Source organism: Rhopilema esculentum, chromosome 10 (genome assembly GCF_057945365.1).
Source record: "Rhopilema esculentum isolate cy_ngs chromosome 10, ASM5794536v1, whole genome shotgun sequence".
Classification (NCBI taxonomy): Eukaryota; Metazoa; Cnidaria; class Scyphozoa; order Rhizostomeae; family Rhizostomatidae; genus Rhopilema; species Rhopilema esculentum.
The window spans coordinates 11,839,280-11,859,156 of NC_142824.1; the positions used below are offsets into that span (position 1 = coordinate 11,839,280).

A 19,877-nucleotide genomic window follows, 5' to 3' on the forward strand; every position below is an offset into this window, starting at 1 on the left:
ATGTACAAACACGTTATTTCATTATCAGTGTTTTCAAATTTGCAGTGCCATTAACTTCAAAATGCCCAGTTACTTCACAATCTTCAACAAATAAAGATAATTAACTGAGTCTACATATTATGTACCAGAATAACAATTCATGTACTGGATCTTTATCACAAATTGCCTATAAGTAGAGCCTCAACAATGAATCCTTGCTCCATGGACGTCAAATGGTCTGATCTTGCCGGAAGAACAAGCAACGCATTCGCTGATCGCATGCTTAGCAGCCGGCTGCTGCACTGACTACCTGTAGAATGAGCCACTGGCAGATTCTCGTTTCCATGCCACTGCAACATGGCTCGGTGATATTCCGGTCTCGGATCGAGGTTTACACTGAAACCCAACTAGAAATAGGGAGATGCATAGAAAATTGTTAATCCTTAGACTTAGTGGCTATATATGCGGAACTTCAATACCCATAGCATTATTTGACAAAAGTTGATGAAAACAAGGAGTTTAAGTATAATACGTATATGACTATGTGATGGAAGAGTAAACCATTGGCATTTTCTAGAGAGAAACTGCATGATTTGCAAAGAAGCTGTTAGGACTACAGTATGAGATAAATAACGACATCACGAAAAGCAAAATTGGAAGGATGCATATTGTCTCCTGTACTTATTGAATCATTTCTGTCTTTCAACAATTGCCAAGAAACAAACGAGTAACAATTTGGATCAAAATAAAATACACTACCAATTTCTGGTACACATAAACATAAATGTGTACTAAAAAACAGAAGCTGTTATATCAAGTGTACAAAATGATTTGTGACGTAATTCAGAGATAAGTCTAGCAAACAAACCTTGGCCTTGATTTTCCGCAAATTCGGATCCGGAAATCCGGACATTTTCTTCAAGGCCGGTAGAACAAATAAGTAAAAAGTGACCAACGCAGAAACAGGATTCCCTTGAAAGTAACAAAAAAATGCTCAAAAATTTACATCAAGTATCCACATGAAAGCAGTAGCAGCGCCACGGGGGCACTGGGGAGGACACGCCCCGCCCCAGTTCTCGGCAGAATCAGTTTTGTATTTCGGCTATATTTGATGAGAAAATGTTGGGGAGGGGTAATATTTTGGCAATGTACTTTTTCTGATGCATTTCTTGGACTTGTAAACTGCCTTACGCAACCTAAAGTTAGTCATGGGCGTTTACTTTAGGTAAAATTGACGTTCCATGTTGGTAAAAGGATGTTTTCTGGATGTAAAGGGCATGACCCCCCCCCCCCCCCCCCTCCAGAGCCTAGTGACTGGCGCCGCTATTGTATTAGAGAATCATTAAACGAAAAGCAATAAGCTTCCAAATTAACACAGTGCAACGAAACATTTCACAACTCTTAACCTTTTTCAGAACCAAATAAAGATTTAACTGGAAGACCTTTAGCGTCATTGATCAAATTGTCTTATTCAAATGCAAGATAAATGGCTTTTAAAGTTGAATTTATGGCAATGTCAGTTTGTACCTGGAAGTGCGAAAAATAGCTTGTGAACACCTCCAATTTTTCCACTTGCAAATGTTGTTGGCTTGCTAGTCACGGATAAAAAATTACCTTTCAATTAGCATAAAGTTAAAATGTGCAATTTAATCATGACTGTAACTGAGATCCATTGCTTATTATAAACAAATATAAACAAATGTTCTGTATCAACCATTCTAAACAAAAACAATTGCATAGAAAAGCTTAAGTAGGAATATTTTGCATGACAGATATGTATTTCATTCTGAAACAAAAAGATTTTCGTTCGGTCAACTATCAATTTGACACTAACGTACATTGAGAAAATCATGAAATGAGGCTTTCAATTAATAAATGGGTCATCATCCTACGTCACAAATGATGGTACATTATAGATGGGTAGTTATAAATGGAATATCACCCTACGGTAACCACGATTCTGCTCCATCTCGCAATCATATCAAAAATGTCAATTTGCTCAAAATCTGTTGAGGGTGACAAAGCCGAAACGGCACAAAATATTTTCGCCAAGCGAATAAGAAAAGTTAAGCCCATTTATCTAAGCAAGGCTTAGTGTACCTTATAGAGATCGAATAAACTATATGGGGTTAGTTGGCAGGCATCTGATTCTATAACCCTTTGATGTGATTTATTTTATTGCTTACCCTGGTTTCATATTCACTCTCCCAAAATGAATTGTCGCTCCGAGGCTTTCTTCTAAAACTGGCTTCAGAATATCCTACAAGAACACAAAAAAACTCGAAAATGTATTTTTCAGCCAGATGGCGGTGAGAGTTATAAAACCACGTATTAAAAATTCTCGTAAGTCCTTTTGATGGTGGCTTAAATACAACAGCGTGTCTAGGATATGGGCAAAAAAACAATATTTGTAAGACGAGTTTGCTACATCATTAAAATCTATTAGAATTTGCTGTACATTTTTTCATTTTATTTCAATTCATCCTTTGCTTTTATGATAAAATTTGTGAATAGTTCGTGCATATTTCAATTATTTGGTTGACTTATAGTTATTTGATAATAAAAAAGGACCCAACAACGAGAAATCATGTTATTTACCAGCTCTCCCATTGATACTCCTCCAGTTGTGATTACGATGTCAGACGATTTTGCCGCTTCACGCAATTTTGTGTACAAATCATTTGGTCTATGTAAAAGACAGACAACAGTTGTCGTTAACAATCAAAAAAGAAATTAGGGAATAGAAATTTTTTTAGAAAAACCTGTGTTTTTTGATTGAACAAAAAACTTAACTAGGCTAAGGAGCTAGCCTCTTTTGAGAAAACGATCGCCCTCTATCAAAATAAGGTCAGGATTCCGCCCCTTCCATGCGTAAATTCCCCTACGAAGATTCAAAACTTTCACATGAAACAACCAATAAACTGGCCTATTACATAAATTAACCAAATTTGCCAGATTACTTCTGAACGGCAGGGAGAAGAATTTGGGTTAATTGTTTTACAAATTCTCAGAGAAATCCTCTGAGAAATTCAAGAATAGATGAGGTTTAATTGTTCTAGAAATTATCGGTTTAATTGTTCTACAAATTTGACTGACCTGTCTGTAGCTATACCAGCATCCTTTCCAACAAATCCCTCCGACTTGATGGCAGCCAAAAGAGTTGTTTTGTTTGTATCATAGATTTGACCAGGTTTCCTTGCCTGACCTGGATTTACGATCTAGTTCAGAAAAAAGAAGGAGATTTCTTCTGATTTGCTCTTGAAATTCGAGAATAAAATATTCCGATTTGAAATAAAATATTTCATATGAAATAAACGGTTAATTTTCAACGAGAAAATAATTATTTAATTTCAAGTTAAGAGTATAGTGTAAGTACTATTCAAAAACAAGTTACTTTTGTTGGCGTCTCATAAACAAATGAATCGAAATAGTGAAAGGCAAAATGGCAGATCGTCTAATCATATATTAAACTTTTTGGCTGCAATTAGTTAACTGAAGCCATATAAAAACTGCTCGATCTTTTGATAAAACCACAAATGCGCCTATCAACAAAATTGCTGAATACGATAATATGCATAATAACAGGAGCTAATTTGCAAAAATTTTCAAATAGGATATTTACCACATACATATTGACAAAAAAATTAACTAAATGTTTTGCTATTTCTATCACATTGATTAGAGAAAGATACCAAACGCCCCATACCCGGCCTTGATGTTCAATGAAGCAATGCCAAAAACAAAAATACCCAACCAGTAAGAATAGATGATCAGTAAGAATTTAATAGACATAAATGAAAGCAAAGTTAATACCTCATTTCCAGTTGACAGAACTGAAACAACAGGTTTTCTATACACGTTCACCTGAATTGGCGAAAAAGGTATTTAAATTAATATTCTATAGGCATTGATCAATCTGAACAACGTGTATGGCGAATTCATCTGTACCGGTGTACTGCTGTGCCTCAATGAGTTCAAATAGGTCGAGCTAGCAAGGGGAGCATAAAATTGTTCGACTTGCGGAGGAATTTGATTTATCAACGTTTACACCTCAAAAATTGTTATCCATTTAAAAAGAACAGCAGTAGATGATTGGCAAGAACCCCTAAAAAAAGTAAATGTTTGGTAAAAGCGAAAAGGTGAATGAAGGAGTTACATGTTAGTTGGAGTCCAACAGTGATATAGCTTTTGTAACCGTTGTTGACTTGGTCAATATATTTCGATTTAAGTGGACATTTTTGCTGGGGGATGTTGAAAATTTGATATCACTCAACGAATCACGTAATATGAAAATAATTTATCAAAATAACTTAAAAAATAAATAAATTAAATAAATTCGATTTATCCTCAAATTCTTTTTCACTACATTGGATTCTCGTCGTCGTGTTGCTTTGCTCTTGATTATTCTTCGCATCATTACCCATTGCAAGAATCACAGAATCCGGCGAACAGCATATCCAGCGTATCTTCCTTCTTACTTCGATGAAAACAAAGCCTTAATCTTTGCATGGAACGTTTAAGGCCACATACCTTGGTAACACCTGCAGTAGACAGCAACCCAAGCTCTGCTGGACCCAAAACATCCCCTTGCGAAAGAATTCTCCCTCCACGTGGAATATCGAAACCCACTGACCTTTCATAAAATCGTAAATCATCAGCAAAAAATCCTTCGGACAGGAAATTAATATTTTTAGCGATGACAGTATATTTCCTATGACATATTGTTACTTATTTTTAAATACAATAAATGGAATTGTTTTTCTGAATACAAAAGTATTTTTTCCTGAATACAAATTTTTCGGAATTGTTATAACATTTAGATTTTGTCCGATTGTACTCTACAGAGAGGCAATTAGAATCGAATTTTTAGTTAAATCTAACCTGATATCCTGACCAACTTTCACTGACTGCAGAACACGAATCTTAACTTCTTTCCGGCCCTACAAAGGAAATAAATTCTTTATTGTCATCATTTTTGATACTGATAAAGTTGGAGCATCATCTGACGGAAAAAATGCTTGCAAATCAATAAATTCTTGCTAGCAGACGGATAAATAAACCGCAAGATTCAGCATCAAATTTCCATCTTCGAAAACGAAATACCTCCTGATTACGTGTCCAGAAATACTCTGATCAGGTTTCAACAAGCCTGTATCACTTTCAACCGATTCACTAGCGTTATCAACGTCAATTATAGTCAATCTTTAGTTTGTTTTTCGCGTAAAAGCAACAGACGTAACCCGATATACATTTTTGAGCATTATCGGCCAATAACTCAAATATAATTTAACAGTAGTTTACGTATTTATTACCGAAAATCGTAGCAATTGATGAATAACTTCAGACCTTATCGCTGCCTTTGGGTTTAGCATGGTAAAATTATATCTAATACCTGATAATAGATAATAATGGAAACATTTCATTTTAAATTCAACTTGAATTACCATCACGAACCTCCCTGTTATCATACGCAATCTGCTAGCTTTTAAAATTAAAAAGAAGATTACAAGAACAAAAAGAATCAGGAAAAAAACAAAAATTGCTTGTCCTTTGAATGTGGCAGAAACTATTTGTAACAGAGAATTTCAGAAAGAGAGAAGTTCAAGATAACTGCAGGGCTTGATTCAACAGTTGAAGAGGTATTTGGTAGTACGGATGGTTAAATTGGTTAGTTTTGTGTATAAAAAGCACAAACAAAAATGTCAAAACATACCATATCTGCACTTTCAATCAATTCAGTATCCTCAACCTGGACAACTGCATCTGCACCCTGTGGCACTGGTGCTCCTGTTGTTATTCTGATACAGTATCCTGGCTCCAAAGACTTGGAAACCTAAACATTGCAAAAACACAACGTCCATCAAAACATGGGCAGAGAGGAACAGAAACAGAGATTACATGGGCTGTCTCGATGAGATGGAAAAAGACAGAGATAAATACTTAAAAGCAAGCTCAAATTCCAAAAGAGGAATAGCAACTGCAAAATATCAGCACACTAGGAAACATTGACTAGTAGTCAGATATGACATGTTATTATTTAAATGAATGTATGTTCTTTAGAAGGATATGGCTACTTGGAGTTGGTTTTTTATTTTTTGCAAGCATGCAAACTAGCAACGCATGGCAGGCTTCGTAGTATACTTCATTGCTCATTTACTACATCTGTTCAGAAACAATATTCGTTATGGCGTCTTTTCTTTAACTCTCTGAAAAGTCCAATCATGGAGATCTAATAGAGTTCTAAAGTGATGACGTCACAAAAATCTATTTTTAGAATTTTTTAATTTGGATTACATAACCTGAGAGAGCATTATGAAATACCTCTAAATGTGCAAAATCAAGCAAGTGTATAACGAAATGGCAGAGATATGTCCACATGTTTATTGGTTCTCTCCCCATCAAACCTCTGTATTTTGGTCTCTGTTCATAACTTTATGTACAGAGCCAAAATAGCAGTGATTCGTTAGCAAACTTCAAATCTTTCATTAGCCATATCTCAACCGATTTTAGACATATTTGGCCAATTTTGCATATTTTGAAGTATTTCATGGTGATCTTTGAAATAGGTTTTTGATGACGTCACACTTTAGAACTCTATGACGTATCACACAGCATATCATCACGCTAAATTTGAACAGAGACCGTGCACAGAGCTGCCATAACTTTTAAGGTTACTGTATTTAAAAAACGGAACAAAAGAAAATCTTACCATATTTCCAGCAGTAACATGATCTTTTACCATTCTATCTCCAATTCCATCAGCAGCTTTAGTAACACAAAAGAAACGAGCGCATTATTTACGATTAAAAATCCTGGGAGTCAAATTGTTAACACAGGTACCTCTTTTGCTTACTTCTTTTAGCTTACCTCTCTTAGCTTGCCTCTTTTAGCTTACCTCTTTTAGCTTACCTCTTTTAGCTTACCTATTTAAGATTACCTCTTTTGCTAACTTCTTTCAGCTTACCTCTTTTAGCTTACCTCTTTTAGCTTACCCCTTCAGCTTACCTCTTTTAGCTTACCTCTTTTAGTTTACCTCTTTTAGTTTACCTCTTTTAGCTTACCTCTTTTAGCTTACCTCTTTTAGCTTACCTCTTTTAGTTTACCTCTTTTAGTTTACCTCTTTTAGCTTACCTCTTTTAGCTTACCTCTTTTAGCTTACCTCTTACGATTACAACACAGTTGCCTGATGATCGCAGTAAGCGTAAAATTCTGAGTTGCAGCTTAGAAATATCCTTAACCAAAGTGCATATCTTCTAATAAACAGACTAAGTTATTATATCTACTTTGAATACCAGACGATTCACAAGAAACGCCTACAAGACAGGGAGTATTGCCACTAGATGCACAGAAACTACATAGTCTATTACTTGGCTAACTGTAAATATGACCATGAAATGCTTTGCTTTGGCACTCTTTTAGATTATACTGTGGATATAGATTAGTTCTGATTTAATTTACACAATTTTTATTAGAAAGGTATAGTATGATGTGAAAAAATGGTTCCAAAATATACCCATTACAAATAAAACGTCTATATTGCGGTAATCGAATAAATATAATGAGAGCTTGCGATGTTACCGGATGAGAGTAAGTTCTGGAAGTTTAAGAAAATAACAACAATATACCTATCACAGCGTATCCATCTTTGATGGAAGCAGGAAAAGGTGGGTGGGGTTCTGGAGCAACGACATCTTCAGCTAATGTCATTCCAAGAGCGTCTAGAAGGTAGAGAGTCCAGATATAATCTAACTTCATTCCGTATTGTCCAATACAACACTTATAGAAAATACATGGAAGAACGTAAACAAAATATTGTGTGAAAAAACCATTGTCATCTAAATGCATTCATTGTAAATTCTCATTTTTAATAAAATTTCCACTACTTTCTATAAATTTTCAGCATTCTTTGCATAAGTTAAATCTTGCACAGACTTCACCTGTCAAACAACGTGTTTTATGAGCACTGTACAACAGGCATTGAAGTGTGATGCTCTTTATGGTCAATGATCCAAATTAAAAAACTCGGAGATAATTTTAAAACATAATCACTTTAGAACTTTATTGCTTCTTAAATTAAAATCTCATTTACTTTTCTAGATTTGAATCATGTTTCAATTTATATAATTCCATTCTTTCAAACGATTAAAACAAGGCTGAAAAAAGTTTCTTTTGCTTTCATTAGACTTCATTACGAAGGTAAACAGTGCAAAGACCACCATTATAGGCCACCATGTTGCCTATGCTTCGAGTTATCCTCTATCATGCTGCCAATAGGAAAGTGTGAAAGAAACGTTAGCTTATATGCAGAGTCTGAAGATGCTCTAACCTGAAACTGAGATTTTATCCAATACACCTAAAACGTGAGAATGCTTGAGAACAAGAGGGATGGCTTCATTCATGGACATCATTGGGTATGGTGATTTTCTGTCTCTTTCAGCTATGTGTTCGTAATAACGAAGCTCTGTAAAACAATGATATAATTCGATATAGCGCAAAACTGTGCAACAACCATAAACATGTTGTTGGATAAGCGTACAGAAAATCTTTACACGGTATAGTATAAGAACTTTTCCAAAAAAATAACCTAAAGGGTATTATTCTTAATAAATCTGGCTCATAATCAAGAATCTTTTTAAGTTTGAGCGAAACTAGACCTTTATTGCAACTGTTAATAGTCTATTTTTGTTCAATTTTATGCATTCTAATGGTTTTTAAACGACAAAATATAATCAGGTCAAATTGCTTCAGCTATGCATACAAAAGATGTAATATAGACTAATCAATGTTCAAAATTTATGTTAAGATTCTATGATTAAAAAGGTGATGAATGAGCCATTAAGGACGTTACGCAAAGCAGTGATTCTCGATCTCATGACGACAGTCAGGGGAATATACACTCGTCATGCAGGGGAATGGTCCTAAGTACCTTGTATGTAAGAACTTTGTTCACCCTAACCCCCAAATAATAACGTCTTATCTGAGATTCATTGTGTTTTACTGTAAGGTCTTGTAACTGTGGTAGAGCTAAATTTGAAATGTTTTATTTGGATAAAGTATCTAAAAATCATTGTACCCCTTGCAAAGCACAGCAGACAGAAAACCTATGACAGCTCAACTACTACACCAGCTTGCCACAAGTATACAAATTTTATGCAACGCTTTCGACAAGCATTAAGAAAGGATACAAAAGTAAGATAACAGGTTATTAGCAGGAAACCCTAAATAATTGGAAACTTGCAAAATAAGTACAATATATGATTTAGTGATAAAATCAGAAAACACTTTCATACCAGAAAACATTAAAAAAAATAGGCCAACCATTAACCCTTTTATCTACATTAGGAGAGTCGTCATCAAATTAACTCACTTTTGGCCTCAATTTCTTTCGAGGTACCATCATCAGCTTTATGGGCGCAAATATGTGTTCCTACAGTTGATGCCTATGGCAAAAAAATTGTTGGGTACATCTAAGACCACTCTACAAAAGAGAATAAGATATGAACAACCCTTAAGGTTTTAGATTCAATTTTATTTTATCTTTATATCTTTATAAATTTTTATGGTCGATTGGTGCTTGATATTAGATTAAATCACCTGGAAGGGAAGGAATAGGCGTAATTTGGTCTCGCAGATGACACCGGCACGATAGCCAAATGCTCGAAAACGTTCTTTGGCTATATGCATCTGCTTTTTAAAACCATCTTGTAAGGTACTGTTGCAGTTCCTATTGCTCTCAAATATGTCATGTTATTACGTGATTGACATTCAATACCATTGTGGCTGTACGATGACCCGTACTTTTGGATTCGACAGTGCTCATCAGATTTATTTATCAGTTAGTCTCAAATAAGATATTACCCTATGTGCATTGCTACTAATGGCCTAATGACTGGCTCTAGGTTGACATAACTCAGGTCCCGTTCGAGTCTACCTGAAACGATGAGCCATCATATGAGGCAAAGCCGACCAACAGCTAATGTCTTGAGGTGGCAGAAGTTTCTTACATTTACAGTACCTAGGTGACATGTTTTGGGTGGTTACCAGCGAAAAGACGCTTAAATAATATCTAACCCACTCACTGCTGATGTTGGCTGTGAACCCTTCACTAAAGCAGTCCCTTGCATTCCTTCGTGAATTCTCTTTACCAGTTGCAAGTTATCCCCTAGCAAATCTAAAACCAAAAATAATACCCAATTGAGAATGTAATTAAATTATGCCGAAGAAAAAATACCCTCTGACCTCTTCTAGTTTCCACATTCGACCACTAGCTCTCACATCACCACAGGAACAAACCAAATTTGCTTTATTTTTCAACAAGAACCTTACAATCTCCTGTGAACCTTACAATGGCCTTCTTGTAAACAGCTTTATCAACAATCATTTGTTACGTTAACTAAAACTGCTTTAACAATTACTTTATAATGCTAATGTATTAATTACTAATTGATAATTTCCAACCCCACACCCTGTAGGTCATTTTGGTGTAGCGATAAATGATAAAAATTGCCCTTTTCATCTCATTCCGATCATCATCCTCGACCTTATCTACAAAGATCCGATTAATATTACATGATTCGATAAATGTGCTTGAAATGGCACGTGGTAACTATTTTTGAGTAAATAATACCACCACGTAGCAAGTTTTAAACTTTGATAGTCGGTTGTTCCAATTTTGGCATGGATTGTAATAGTGATGAAATCTATAAAAAGCCAAACATAACAGAAAAGAAATTTCATATAACATAGTGTAACATTCTCACCCAATGCATGTGGTAGCGCTGGAAGAATAAATCCGAAACATTCCTAAAAAAATACCGGAAAAAGAATTTTTGAAAATATTCAAGAATACTTTTATTATCTTTTATTGAAGCAAACAACATGGCAGCCTTATGGTTTCTTCTTTGACACCAATCCCTATCCCCCCGACACCAAGCCTAACTCTCTGATACCACCCATATCCTGATACTACCCCTCTTCCCCTGACACTTACCCACACCCACTTACACTACGAATCTCCCCCTGGCACGACCCCTCTCCCCCTGGAACTACCCCATACCCTGCAGAGACTCAAAAGCTTCACAACTGACTATTTTCTCTGTTAATACAGGTGTGCATTACATCTATGTTGTATGAAGATAAAAAAGACATGGACAAAAAGACTATCCAGCCACTAAGTGGAATGCTGAAACTAATTGGATCATCTACGCTTGCTTTTACGATTTGCAGATAATTCTAGCTCTTGTTTATTCATTCATTATCAGCTTGGAGAACATACAAAAAAATTAGGCTGAGTTAGAGTATACCTGTGCAGCTTTGGGGCTTCCAGGAAGATTTACAATCAGCGTTCTGTTTCTTATTCCACAAACTGCCCTGTAAGCAAAATCTATTCTACAAAAAGCTTCTATGATTTTACGAAATATATTTTCTAGCGTAGAGTTTTCGATCTATGTTCTGACGTTTTATACTCTGAAAAGTGCGAGAAGAAAAGCTTTAGTACTGTGTTTCGAAATTTTCGTTTTTTTAAAGACATTTTTAGATTCTGTTCTATAAAAAGACTTTTCAACGAAAAAATTGCACAAATGCGAAAATTCCAATATTTCAAAAAAGACAGGATGAAAATTTCGGATTGTCGTAAATATAGACGAAAGTTTCTTAATCTGGGCCTTTACGTGGATTGAAAGAGCTTTTTTGGCAATAACTGCATTAAATCAAGGAAGAAATGTGGAAATTCCATACGAAGGTACTGTTCGTTCGACATCCTTAAAAATACGAACCAACGGATAATGATCAACAATTAAAACTTGCCTGGAAAGCATCGCAAACTTTGTGACGGCCAAAGACCCAGATGTCATAACATGTGTGAGACCATTTGCATCTTTTGTGATAACTTCTTTTGTGGCCTACAAAATGGAAAATTCAGGCATACTTCTTAAACAGTTTTTGTAAGAAAAAAAACTTCATTGGTTGAAATGTCTTGTTTGTCAGCAAAAGAACTGCTTTTCACTTATCCAAACTACATAAATAAAATCTTAAAAATTACAATTAGACATGGCCTTTTTAGAAACATGGATGCACAATGATGTAACAAGAATTCAAATAGGGCTAAAGGCATGAGAAGATGCTAATAATGTGTTTCTGCTTTTTAAAGATAAAGTGGTCCATCATTCTAGGTCAGAGACGGGATGAGCAATCGCAAAAAACATTGCAATCCCCAAGGAGGGAAAGGTGGCTCTCTCTGCGGATCCCTCGACGGCCCCTTCAGCTGCTCATTTGGCACCTCAGCGACTCCCCGAGCGGCTCCCTATTTGGTTCTCTCAGCACCCTGCAATCATTAAAGAACTAAACCAAAAATGCTTTTATCTGCATCAATTCATTTTACAATAATTTCCTGAATAAATTCAGATGCAAAATTTTGTTTCAATTACCTCTGGAGTGACATCTCGTAGACCGAAACCAGTTCCTCCAGTTGTTAATATCAGCTGACAGTTGTCCACATCTGACCATTGTAATAATTGCTCCTGGTTAGTAAAAAAACATTGCACCTTCACTGCTGTTCAATAAACCAAATTAATGTAAAAGGCATTTCAACTAAATGTTTTAAATGAAAACTGATTTTCAATATAAACTTAGAGCTTTTTTGTCTTAAACAGTAGCGACATCAACATTTTGGTGAAATCTCCTTGAGTCAAGCCAATGTCCCCCCCCCCCTCCTCTCTTGGAAAAGTGAAGCCCAGCATAAAGGAAGGCTCTCCTCAAGCCATGGCGAGCTTCTGAATCATTTTGAAAACAAATAATAGGTAAAGCCTTCCAAAGTTTTGCAGAAAAGTTCAACCAATAATAGCATAACCAAATGATTTCTGCAAAAACCTCTAAATAAGACATTCACAAGGAGTTCTCAACTGAGTAACAGGAACAAGCACTATTGAAATGTGAACTGTATCTTGTGCAAAACAGATGTAAATGAACAAAACCCGAAATTATCCACAATTTCAGTGATGGTGCCAACAGGAGGTATTAGGTGGTGGGTGATTAATCATAATCCACTTTTGCCATAATTCATCAAGTAGAATTAAGTCATTTTACAATATCAAATATTGCTTTTTTATATGGGCATGGTATTGAATGCTTTTCAAAAGACAGTTCCCTAGACATTAGTCACATCCAGATATTTTCCTCAAATTCTATTCTCAAAAATATTTACTAATGAGAGGGACATCAACAAGTTACAAACCTTGATGTGATCCTTTTCATCTGGAGCTACCTGGTGCAATAGCTTAGAAGGCTGGCCTCTAAATGGAAATCAAATAGTTGGTTTTAATTAGCTTGAGTATGCATAGCTAGAAACTGTACCAACTTTAAATAAAGAAAGAAAAAAACCTTTACAAAGAAATTTCTAAAGAAGATAGCTTTGCACCAGTGTAAGCCTTGGTCTGATAGATAAAATTTCATATAGACATTTTCAAGGACATTTTTCTATATTTTAGGGGTAACAATAACATACAACAAAATTCAAACAGCATCACTCAATCAGTCTTTGTAACAAAAACTAATTTGTGTGAAAATAGTTTCATACCAACTGTGTGAGCAATTAAATGTGGCTATATGAAAAGGAGCTTTTCAATAGTGTTAGCCTAAGAAGCTTTACATTGTCCTAAAATTTTGCTTGCCAAAAATAAACTTTTTTTTAGAAGAAAAAAATTCTTCACAAAACAAAAGAGACACACCTCCTGTGTAACAAGCATGGTAAAAACCATCCCTTGTGAAAAATCTCCTAAACAGGGAGATCCCTTTTGAAAAAGTGGAATGACCTGAGCATTTTCCCATTTCAACACCCCACGCCTCCCACTTGCAAGCCAAGGTTTCTATCTCTACTTAGTTAAAAAGTGCCCTATTTGACACTACCTCCCAACTACTTGACAGTCCAAGAAAATTATGCTGTCTTGCCATAATTACCTGCTACCCCCTGTGCTCAACTGGCTGGGATAGCAGTTAATTATGGCAAGACAGACCTGTTAAAAGCAACTAGCACTGCCTGATCTCGATCTCAATCGGGGATGTTCCGAAGCTGTTGAGTCGTTGGGTGTTTTGATGAATCTACCTACTTTTTGCAAAAATTCCTCTTTTACCTGAAAAGATTTTATCTGTTTTTAAAAATTTACAAAAAGTTATTTAATAATCATGATGTCCTAATTAATCCATTCTCTTATTCAAAATTTCCTCAAGCTTAATATTGTCAGTTATACATCTCTCTCTGCAGCAAAAACTGTGGGGTTGCTCAATTTTCCCTCACTTGTCTTTGTTTCTGGCATATCTTTTTACTCTTTTCATTAGGCTGAAAGGCCAATTCACGGGGAACATTCATGTGGTTAGTAAACTGTGATTAATTTGTCTCCCTTTTTTCTGAAATACAAAAATTTTATTCCTTTCAACATGCCTATTGATCCTCTCCTTGCAATTTCGATTCTAATTTCAATGTATTTTTCCAAAAAAGAAAGTCAAGTCCCACAAGAGAGACTTCAGAATCTCATTTGATTCATATTTCATTTTTGTCAGGTTGCCATGGATGATAACCAAGAATCCACAATTTTGCGCAATGGATATCAAATATGCTGTCAAGTCACTGGATTTTTTCAAAAAAGAAACATATGGGTGCCAGTTTTTGTAGGTTTTCAGAAAACAATAGCCACCAGTTTCAATATTTGAGCATAGATAGCATACTCTAAACTGTCATTTCCAGTGGATACTGATTTCCTCGATTTTGAATTCCTCAGAAACCTTAGGACAAAAAATGAATTGAAACTCTGTCAGAATCTTTGCAAGCAGGGAGAGTTATCCTTATAAAATTAAGCAGTTCAATTCAGTATGTGAACAGAGGAACTGTAGTCAGTCAGGGAGAAATGCAGCAATACTTGCAACTGAAATTCTAGATAAAATTTCAAGATTCACAGAGAAACATAGCTCTGAGAATTTGACTGGTTTTCTGAAATATGTGCAACCTGTCTGGACTTGCACCTGTAATCCCACAACACTTCAAACTATTTGTTGCTTCAAAATAAGAGATGGTTGTCAAATCTTTGGTTCATTTGCTCCTTAGTTCTGATTTGAATTTTACCTGGCTGCCAGTGGCGAAGCCAAATGTCCTGCTGGTCCTGCTGAGCAGGACCAAGAATTTCCAAAGATAAGGTTTACTGTAAACAATAAACAATTTCTTCTTTGCAAAAAGGAAGTTTCAAATTCTATTTGATAAACAGTCCCCAGTTCCGCCAGCTGATACAGGCATCCCGTGCTAATCTCAAGGTCCTGTTCTTTTCTACGGCAACCCTGTATTTTGGTCCTGCTCATAACTATGATACCCTATGTTTGGTCCTGCTTCACAATGGGCTTTTGTAAATTTAGTCCTGCTTCACAATAGTCTAGAACAAAGAGCAGTCCTGCTCAATCTCGGGAGCAGGACCTTGCCGAAATGATCATCATAACATTTCGTAAGCAGTAGTGATTTGATTGGTTGAGGGTTCACTTTCATAGGTCAAAAGGTATTGTTTTGAAAACCTTTGGTCCTGCTATTTCTGAGAGCAGGACTGCAAGAATTGCCCTGTGCATTCTCGCTCTGCTATGAGGCACTAGCAAGGAGGCCAGTTCAAGTATTATGGCGAGGCAATGTGAATGTGGATTTCCTGCTTGCTTTGGCAATACCAATGATATTATTATTGACAGCAAAACTTGCCTCAGTTGAGCTGCATAAATTTTATTTGTAACAAGACAAAGTCCAAAGTTTGCGAGAAAGAAATGGTAAACACGGCCTTCACGGTATATCATGGTGGCCTAAACAAATAAGATTTTCTTAGACTTAGACAAGGACGATAAAAGCATAATTGAATTTACTGTTGTGTGATTGAAATTTTGGAGTTGGAGAATAAACCAATTTCAATGGAATTTGCATTTGTAAGAGATTAACGGGCGACTGATTGCTATGTTGAATACCGATGAACTGAATGCTGAACTGCTAGTATGAAAGTGTATTTTTCTACCTGAATTGTTTACTCGTCTAATGGTTTGGCTAATGAAGTTGTTTTCATTGATAACGCGACACATTATTCAATTGTACCTCTCTTTGTCAGCTGCAGAATAATTGTTCTGCAGAATTTGTGAACTTGCCCCTACAGACTTTAAACTCTGTTGTTTATTAAAATTATTTTAATAGAGTATCTAGATTGGTCAGGTATTTTAATAGAGTGTCTAGATTGATCTAGATTGGACCAAAATCTTGAATAGTCTAATTAGACTATTTCAACTACCACAAATATATGATATGCAACTTCAAATGCCACCCTTACCTCCCTTTTATTGTCAAATTTAGTTATCACCAATTTGAACTTTTACTTCAGCTGTAGAGGCTTACTACAATTTAACATAGATTTGTTTGAAAAGTAAGCACCCTAAAGCACATCTTTAAGTATGGGTTTATTTTGCAAAAGATAGACATGGATTTAGAATTTGCTTTTTACTGCAAAAAAGTTCATCTACAAAAAAGAATTTTTGTTCATAGGTGTTTCCTATTGAATAAGGGTGTGGCCTTGTACATACAGCAGGACCAACAATTTTTGGCTAGCTTCGCCACTGCTGGCTGCATAAGTTTCTACATGTGTCACACCCGCTACATCCCACAAGTTGGGATGCCCATGCTTTCAATAGCTTCTAAGATTTTTCAAAGCTTTTCATTATTTAGAGGCAGACTCATACTCAACACTTCTTGCAGTATAATTTGTAGCACCAGCTATAAAGAGAAATAGGCAAACTTTTTTCTTCCGCAAAAAAACCAAATAAAACGTTGTGAGTTTTAGTAAAACAATGAAAGGAAAAATCAGACTTGGCATAATTCTAGCATTAAATAAAAATTCAATCACCTAATGATTTCCTTTTTAACTAATGTAACTAGACATGGTCCACTCTTGTCTTCATTTTTTCCGGCATAGCAGCTATCACTCACTGCAAAAAAATTGAGCAGATTTATTTTACAAAGAGTTTGTTAGAATCAATTTCCACATCAGCATCTTAGCTGAATGTATGATCTGGTAACAACTAAATTCCAAACTAATTTCACTGTGTAATTTCTTAATAAAATTTTTAGAGAATTTGACTAAACAAACCAATCATCTCTTAAGCCTTTTGAGCTTGCATTTTTCTGGTTATATAGCATGAAGAGAAAGCCCGAAGGTGCCCTCTGTGTCCATTTCTTGATGGAAATAAAGAGTTAACAATCAAAATGTCACTTTGAAAATAACAGTTTCTATTGATAAAAGGACCATTAATCCAATTTATTATTTCACACTAGTCTTTAATACTTGAGCAAGACCACTGTTTTTAGTGGCTACCATTAATGGTTCCAGTTTAATGTTTTCAATATGATTTCACTTTTTCTTGCCATCTTCAATTTTTTCGTTACAAAAAACTTATCTGCCTTCTAAATGAGAGGACCTGACGTCTTTGAGATGTAAATGGCAAATTAACGTAAAAATAATTTTGACAACTTATCCCCATTCCTTGTAGTCATATATAAAGGCTGAAATGCTTCAAAATATGTTCTACGAACCGGTCAAAACGCCAATGGCAAGCAACCCTCCATTCTCATTTCCAAGAGTCTTTCCACCAGTGTCTGCCATATTTATATTCACGCTCCAGTCTCGTTTTAATGTTACCGAAACCATCGAAATCGAAACCTATCGAAACCCCTAGTTTCTGAGAGCCAGTACAAAATCTGTACATACTGTACATACAATACGTATGTGGTAGGCAATGACCTGCGTAATCAAGAATTTTCAAATGCTAAATCAGTTAATGAAGATTTGAATGAAGATTAACCTAACTGTAGACATTTTCTCCGACACCTCTGACAAAGTGATTATAGCAGTGGTGCAGTAGAGGGGGGGGGGGGGCTCAGAGAGGCCCAGCTCCCCTTGTTAAAATTCAGAGAGATTTAGGGGCCTTATTTTACTATAGATTTCTGATGAAGAGCAATTTGTTATCAGTCTGTTTGTGTCATCAAATAGTTTGAAATATTTCTATACACAACAGAGAGTCTTTAACACAAATGCAAGTATATTGGGTGTAGTAATGATGTGGTAAAGGTGTGATCATGGGTGTAGCCTATGAATTTCCCTACAGCACAGCCCCCTTCCTAACTTTTCAGGACGGCACCCCTGGATTCTAGCCCATACAGTTATCAACTCTATGTTCTAGCCTCACGCTTAATGAAAGTGAGGTTGATAATAGAAGATTCACAAAGCTTTAGCTAAATTAAGAAATTCACAAAGCTCAGTATTATTAGAACCTAACTCATGTCCCGGCATAAATCATTTTTCGCACTTGGTCCTTAGTTGTAGTAGTTGAAGTGACACTCAATGCAGTTATTTGATTTTGATAAAATGCTGAGATGCTGCTAAAGTCTGTACTGTAGCAAATCTTTTTATGCAGCAAGTTCACGTGAACATAACAAATGGAGGTAACCAATTTTGAAAAGATTAAACTAATTCAACAAAATACGAGGCATTCTGTTATGTACTTTACATTTTTGGTGTGAATTAATAAAAGACTCTATAACGACTGGAATGATTTTATCGCTTAATCGCTTAACAGTATAGTTTATTCTATACATCTCAGGGCCGCCGGAGCCAGGGGGCCACGGATAAATACATTGCGTGAATTTTTTTCAATGCCAGATATTCTGCCTTTAGAAACTAAGTAAAATAACATAACTCTGGACGTTGTTGGAGGACCATTAACTGGAATTTCCTTAAATTTTTATTTGGCCTTGATGCAAAAAAACTCAAGCTCCTGTGATGAATAATATCAACTGCGAAAGAGACTGCTATTCTTGCGAGAAAATTTCGTTAGTATGTTTTCAGCAACAAACGCATCAGTGAAAGGTCCGCATCAAGTAACCGGCGGGCACAGTCAGTTGGTCCAATGTATATCATGTGTGTTCCTGAAAGTAGAAACTGGACCCCTATCTCTGATTCTGGGTTGTGAAAATTTGTGCCTTTGCCAAAATTTTGTAACCCTTTTCACTGAGAATATTCCAGCTTGAGCAGGGAATTTTTATACCAATTCATGTTCATCTAGGATTCGAACAATATACAAGACTAGCTGCTAAATTTGTTGTACTTTCTTAATGCCACCGATTTACCTAAAAAATTATCTGTAACATCATGTCAGTAAATTCCTTCCCTTTTGTGTTTTCTCTGACTGATTAAAAAAGCAGATTCTATGCCCCAGAATTCTAGCTTTCAGTCCTTCTCGGAGTTTTTTGAAAGTCAGATGTAATACGTTTGACCAACTGACTGAGCCCGCCGGGATCATGTCTAAGAAGAGTTAAAAACTTGTTTCGTTCATAAGACTGATGAGATAAACCTAATCAAAGTTGCAAATTGATTTTGCTATGGCAGTGAAGAATGTGCTCGCACCTTCAGCCGATTGCGTGAAGATGACTTAGACATAAAATTTTGTAGCTTTTAAAAAATATTCCATGGAGGCGAACACTTTAGGTGCTTTTTTGACAATGGAAAGGCGCAAATACCAAGGAGAACTTAATTGTTTAAATATACAATTAAGAAAATTAAAATCATTATTCGAACGAACTTTCGAAAATCATAGAGAATGAAACTTTGCTTTGAAAGGGAGAGGGACTGGGATTGGCACTGAAATATACAAAGACTAAGAATTCCACAGTTCATATTTTGGGTTAGATTCATTGGTATGTTGCAATAAATTTGAACATTTGTTGAGTATAATTCGCCTGCCACAAGTATAAAAGAAGGATGTGTGCTTCCTTCTTACCCGGGGCCAAATCCACTTACAGTGCAAACGATAAGGAAAAATAAGTACAGCGTCTTGTAATAATA

The 19,877-nt window shown here is 35.7% G+C and overlaps 1 protein-coding gene across 1 annotated transcript; it reads right to left on the minus strand.

The window, feature by feature from the left end:
* Positions 1 to 69: 69 nt before the first annotated feature.
* Positions 70 to 17,714, minus strand: LOC135684062 (gephyrin). Its single transcript, XM_065199489.2, has 22 exons — positions 17,570 to 17,714; positions 16,884 to 16,965; positions 13,211 to 13,268; positions 12,405 to 12,497; positions 11,785 to 11,879; positions 11,283 to 11,349; positions 10,740 to 10,782; positions 10,059 to 10,150; positions 9,347 to 9,419; positions 8,306 to 8,440; positions 7,605 to 7,697; positions 6,689 to 6,744; positions 5,693 to 5,812; positions 4,861 to 4,919; positions 4,510 to 4,612; positions 3,793 to 3,843; positions 3,076 to 3,197; positions 2,578 to 2,665; positions 2,166 to 2,239; positions 1,507 to 1,571; positions 848 to 951; positions 70 to 386 (listed from the first exon to the last, which is right to left on the minus strand). Exons 1-22 carry the CDS (start codon positions 17,682 to 17,684, stop codon positions 156 to 158), a joined length of 2,019 nt encoding a protein of 672 aa, XP_065055561.2. The 5' UTR covers positions 17,685 to 17,714; the 3' UTR covers positions 70 to 155.
* Between the last annotated feature and the right edge of the window lie 2,163 nt (positions 17,715 to 19,877).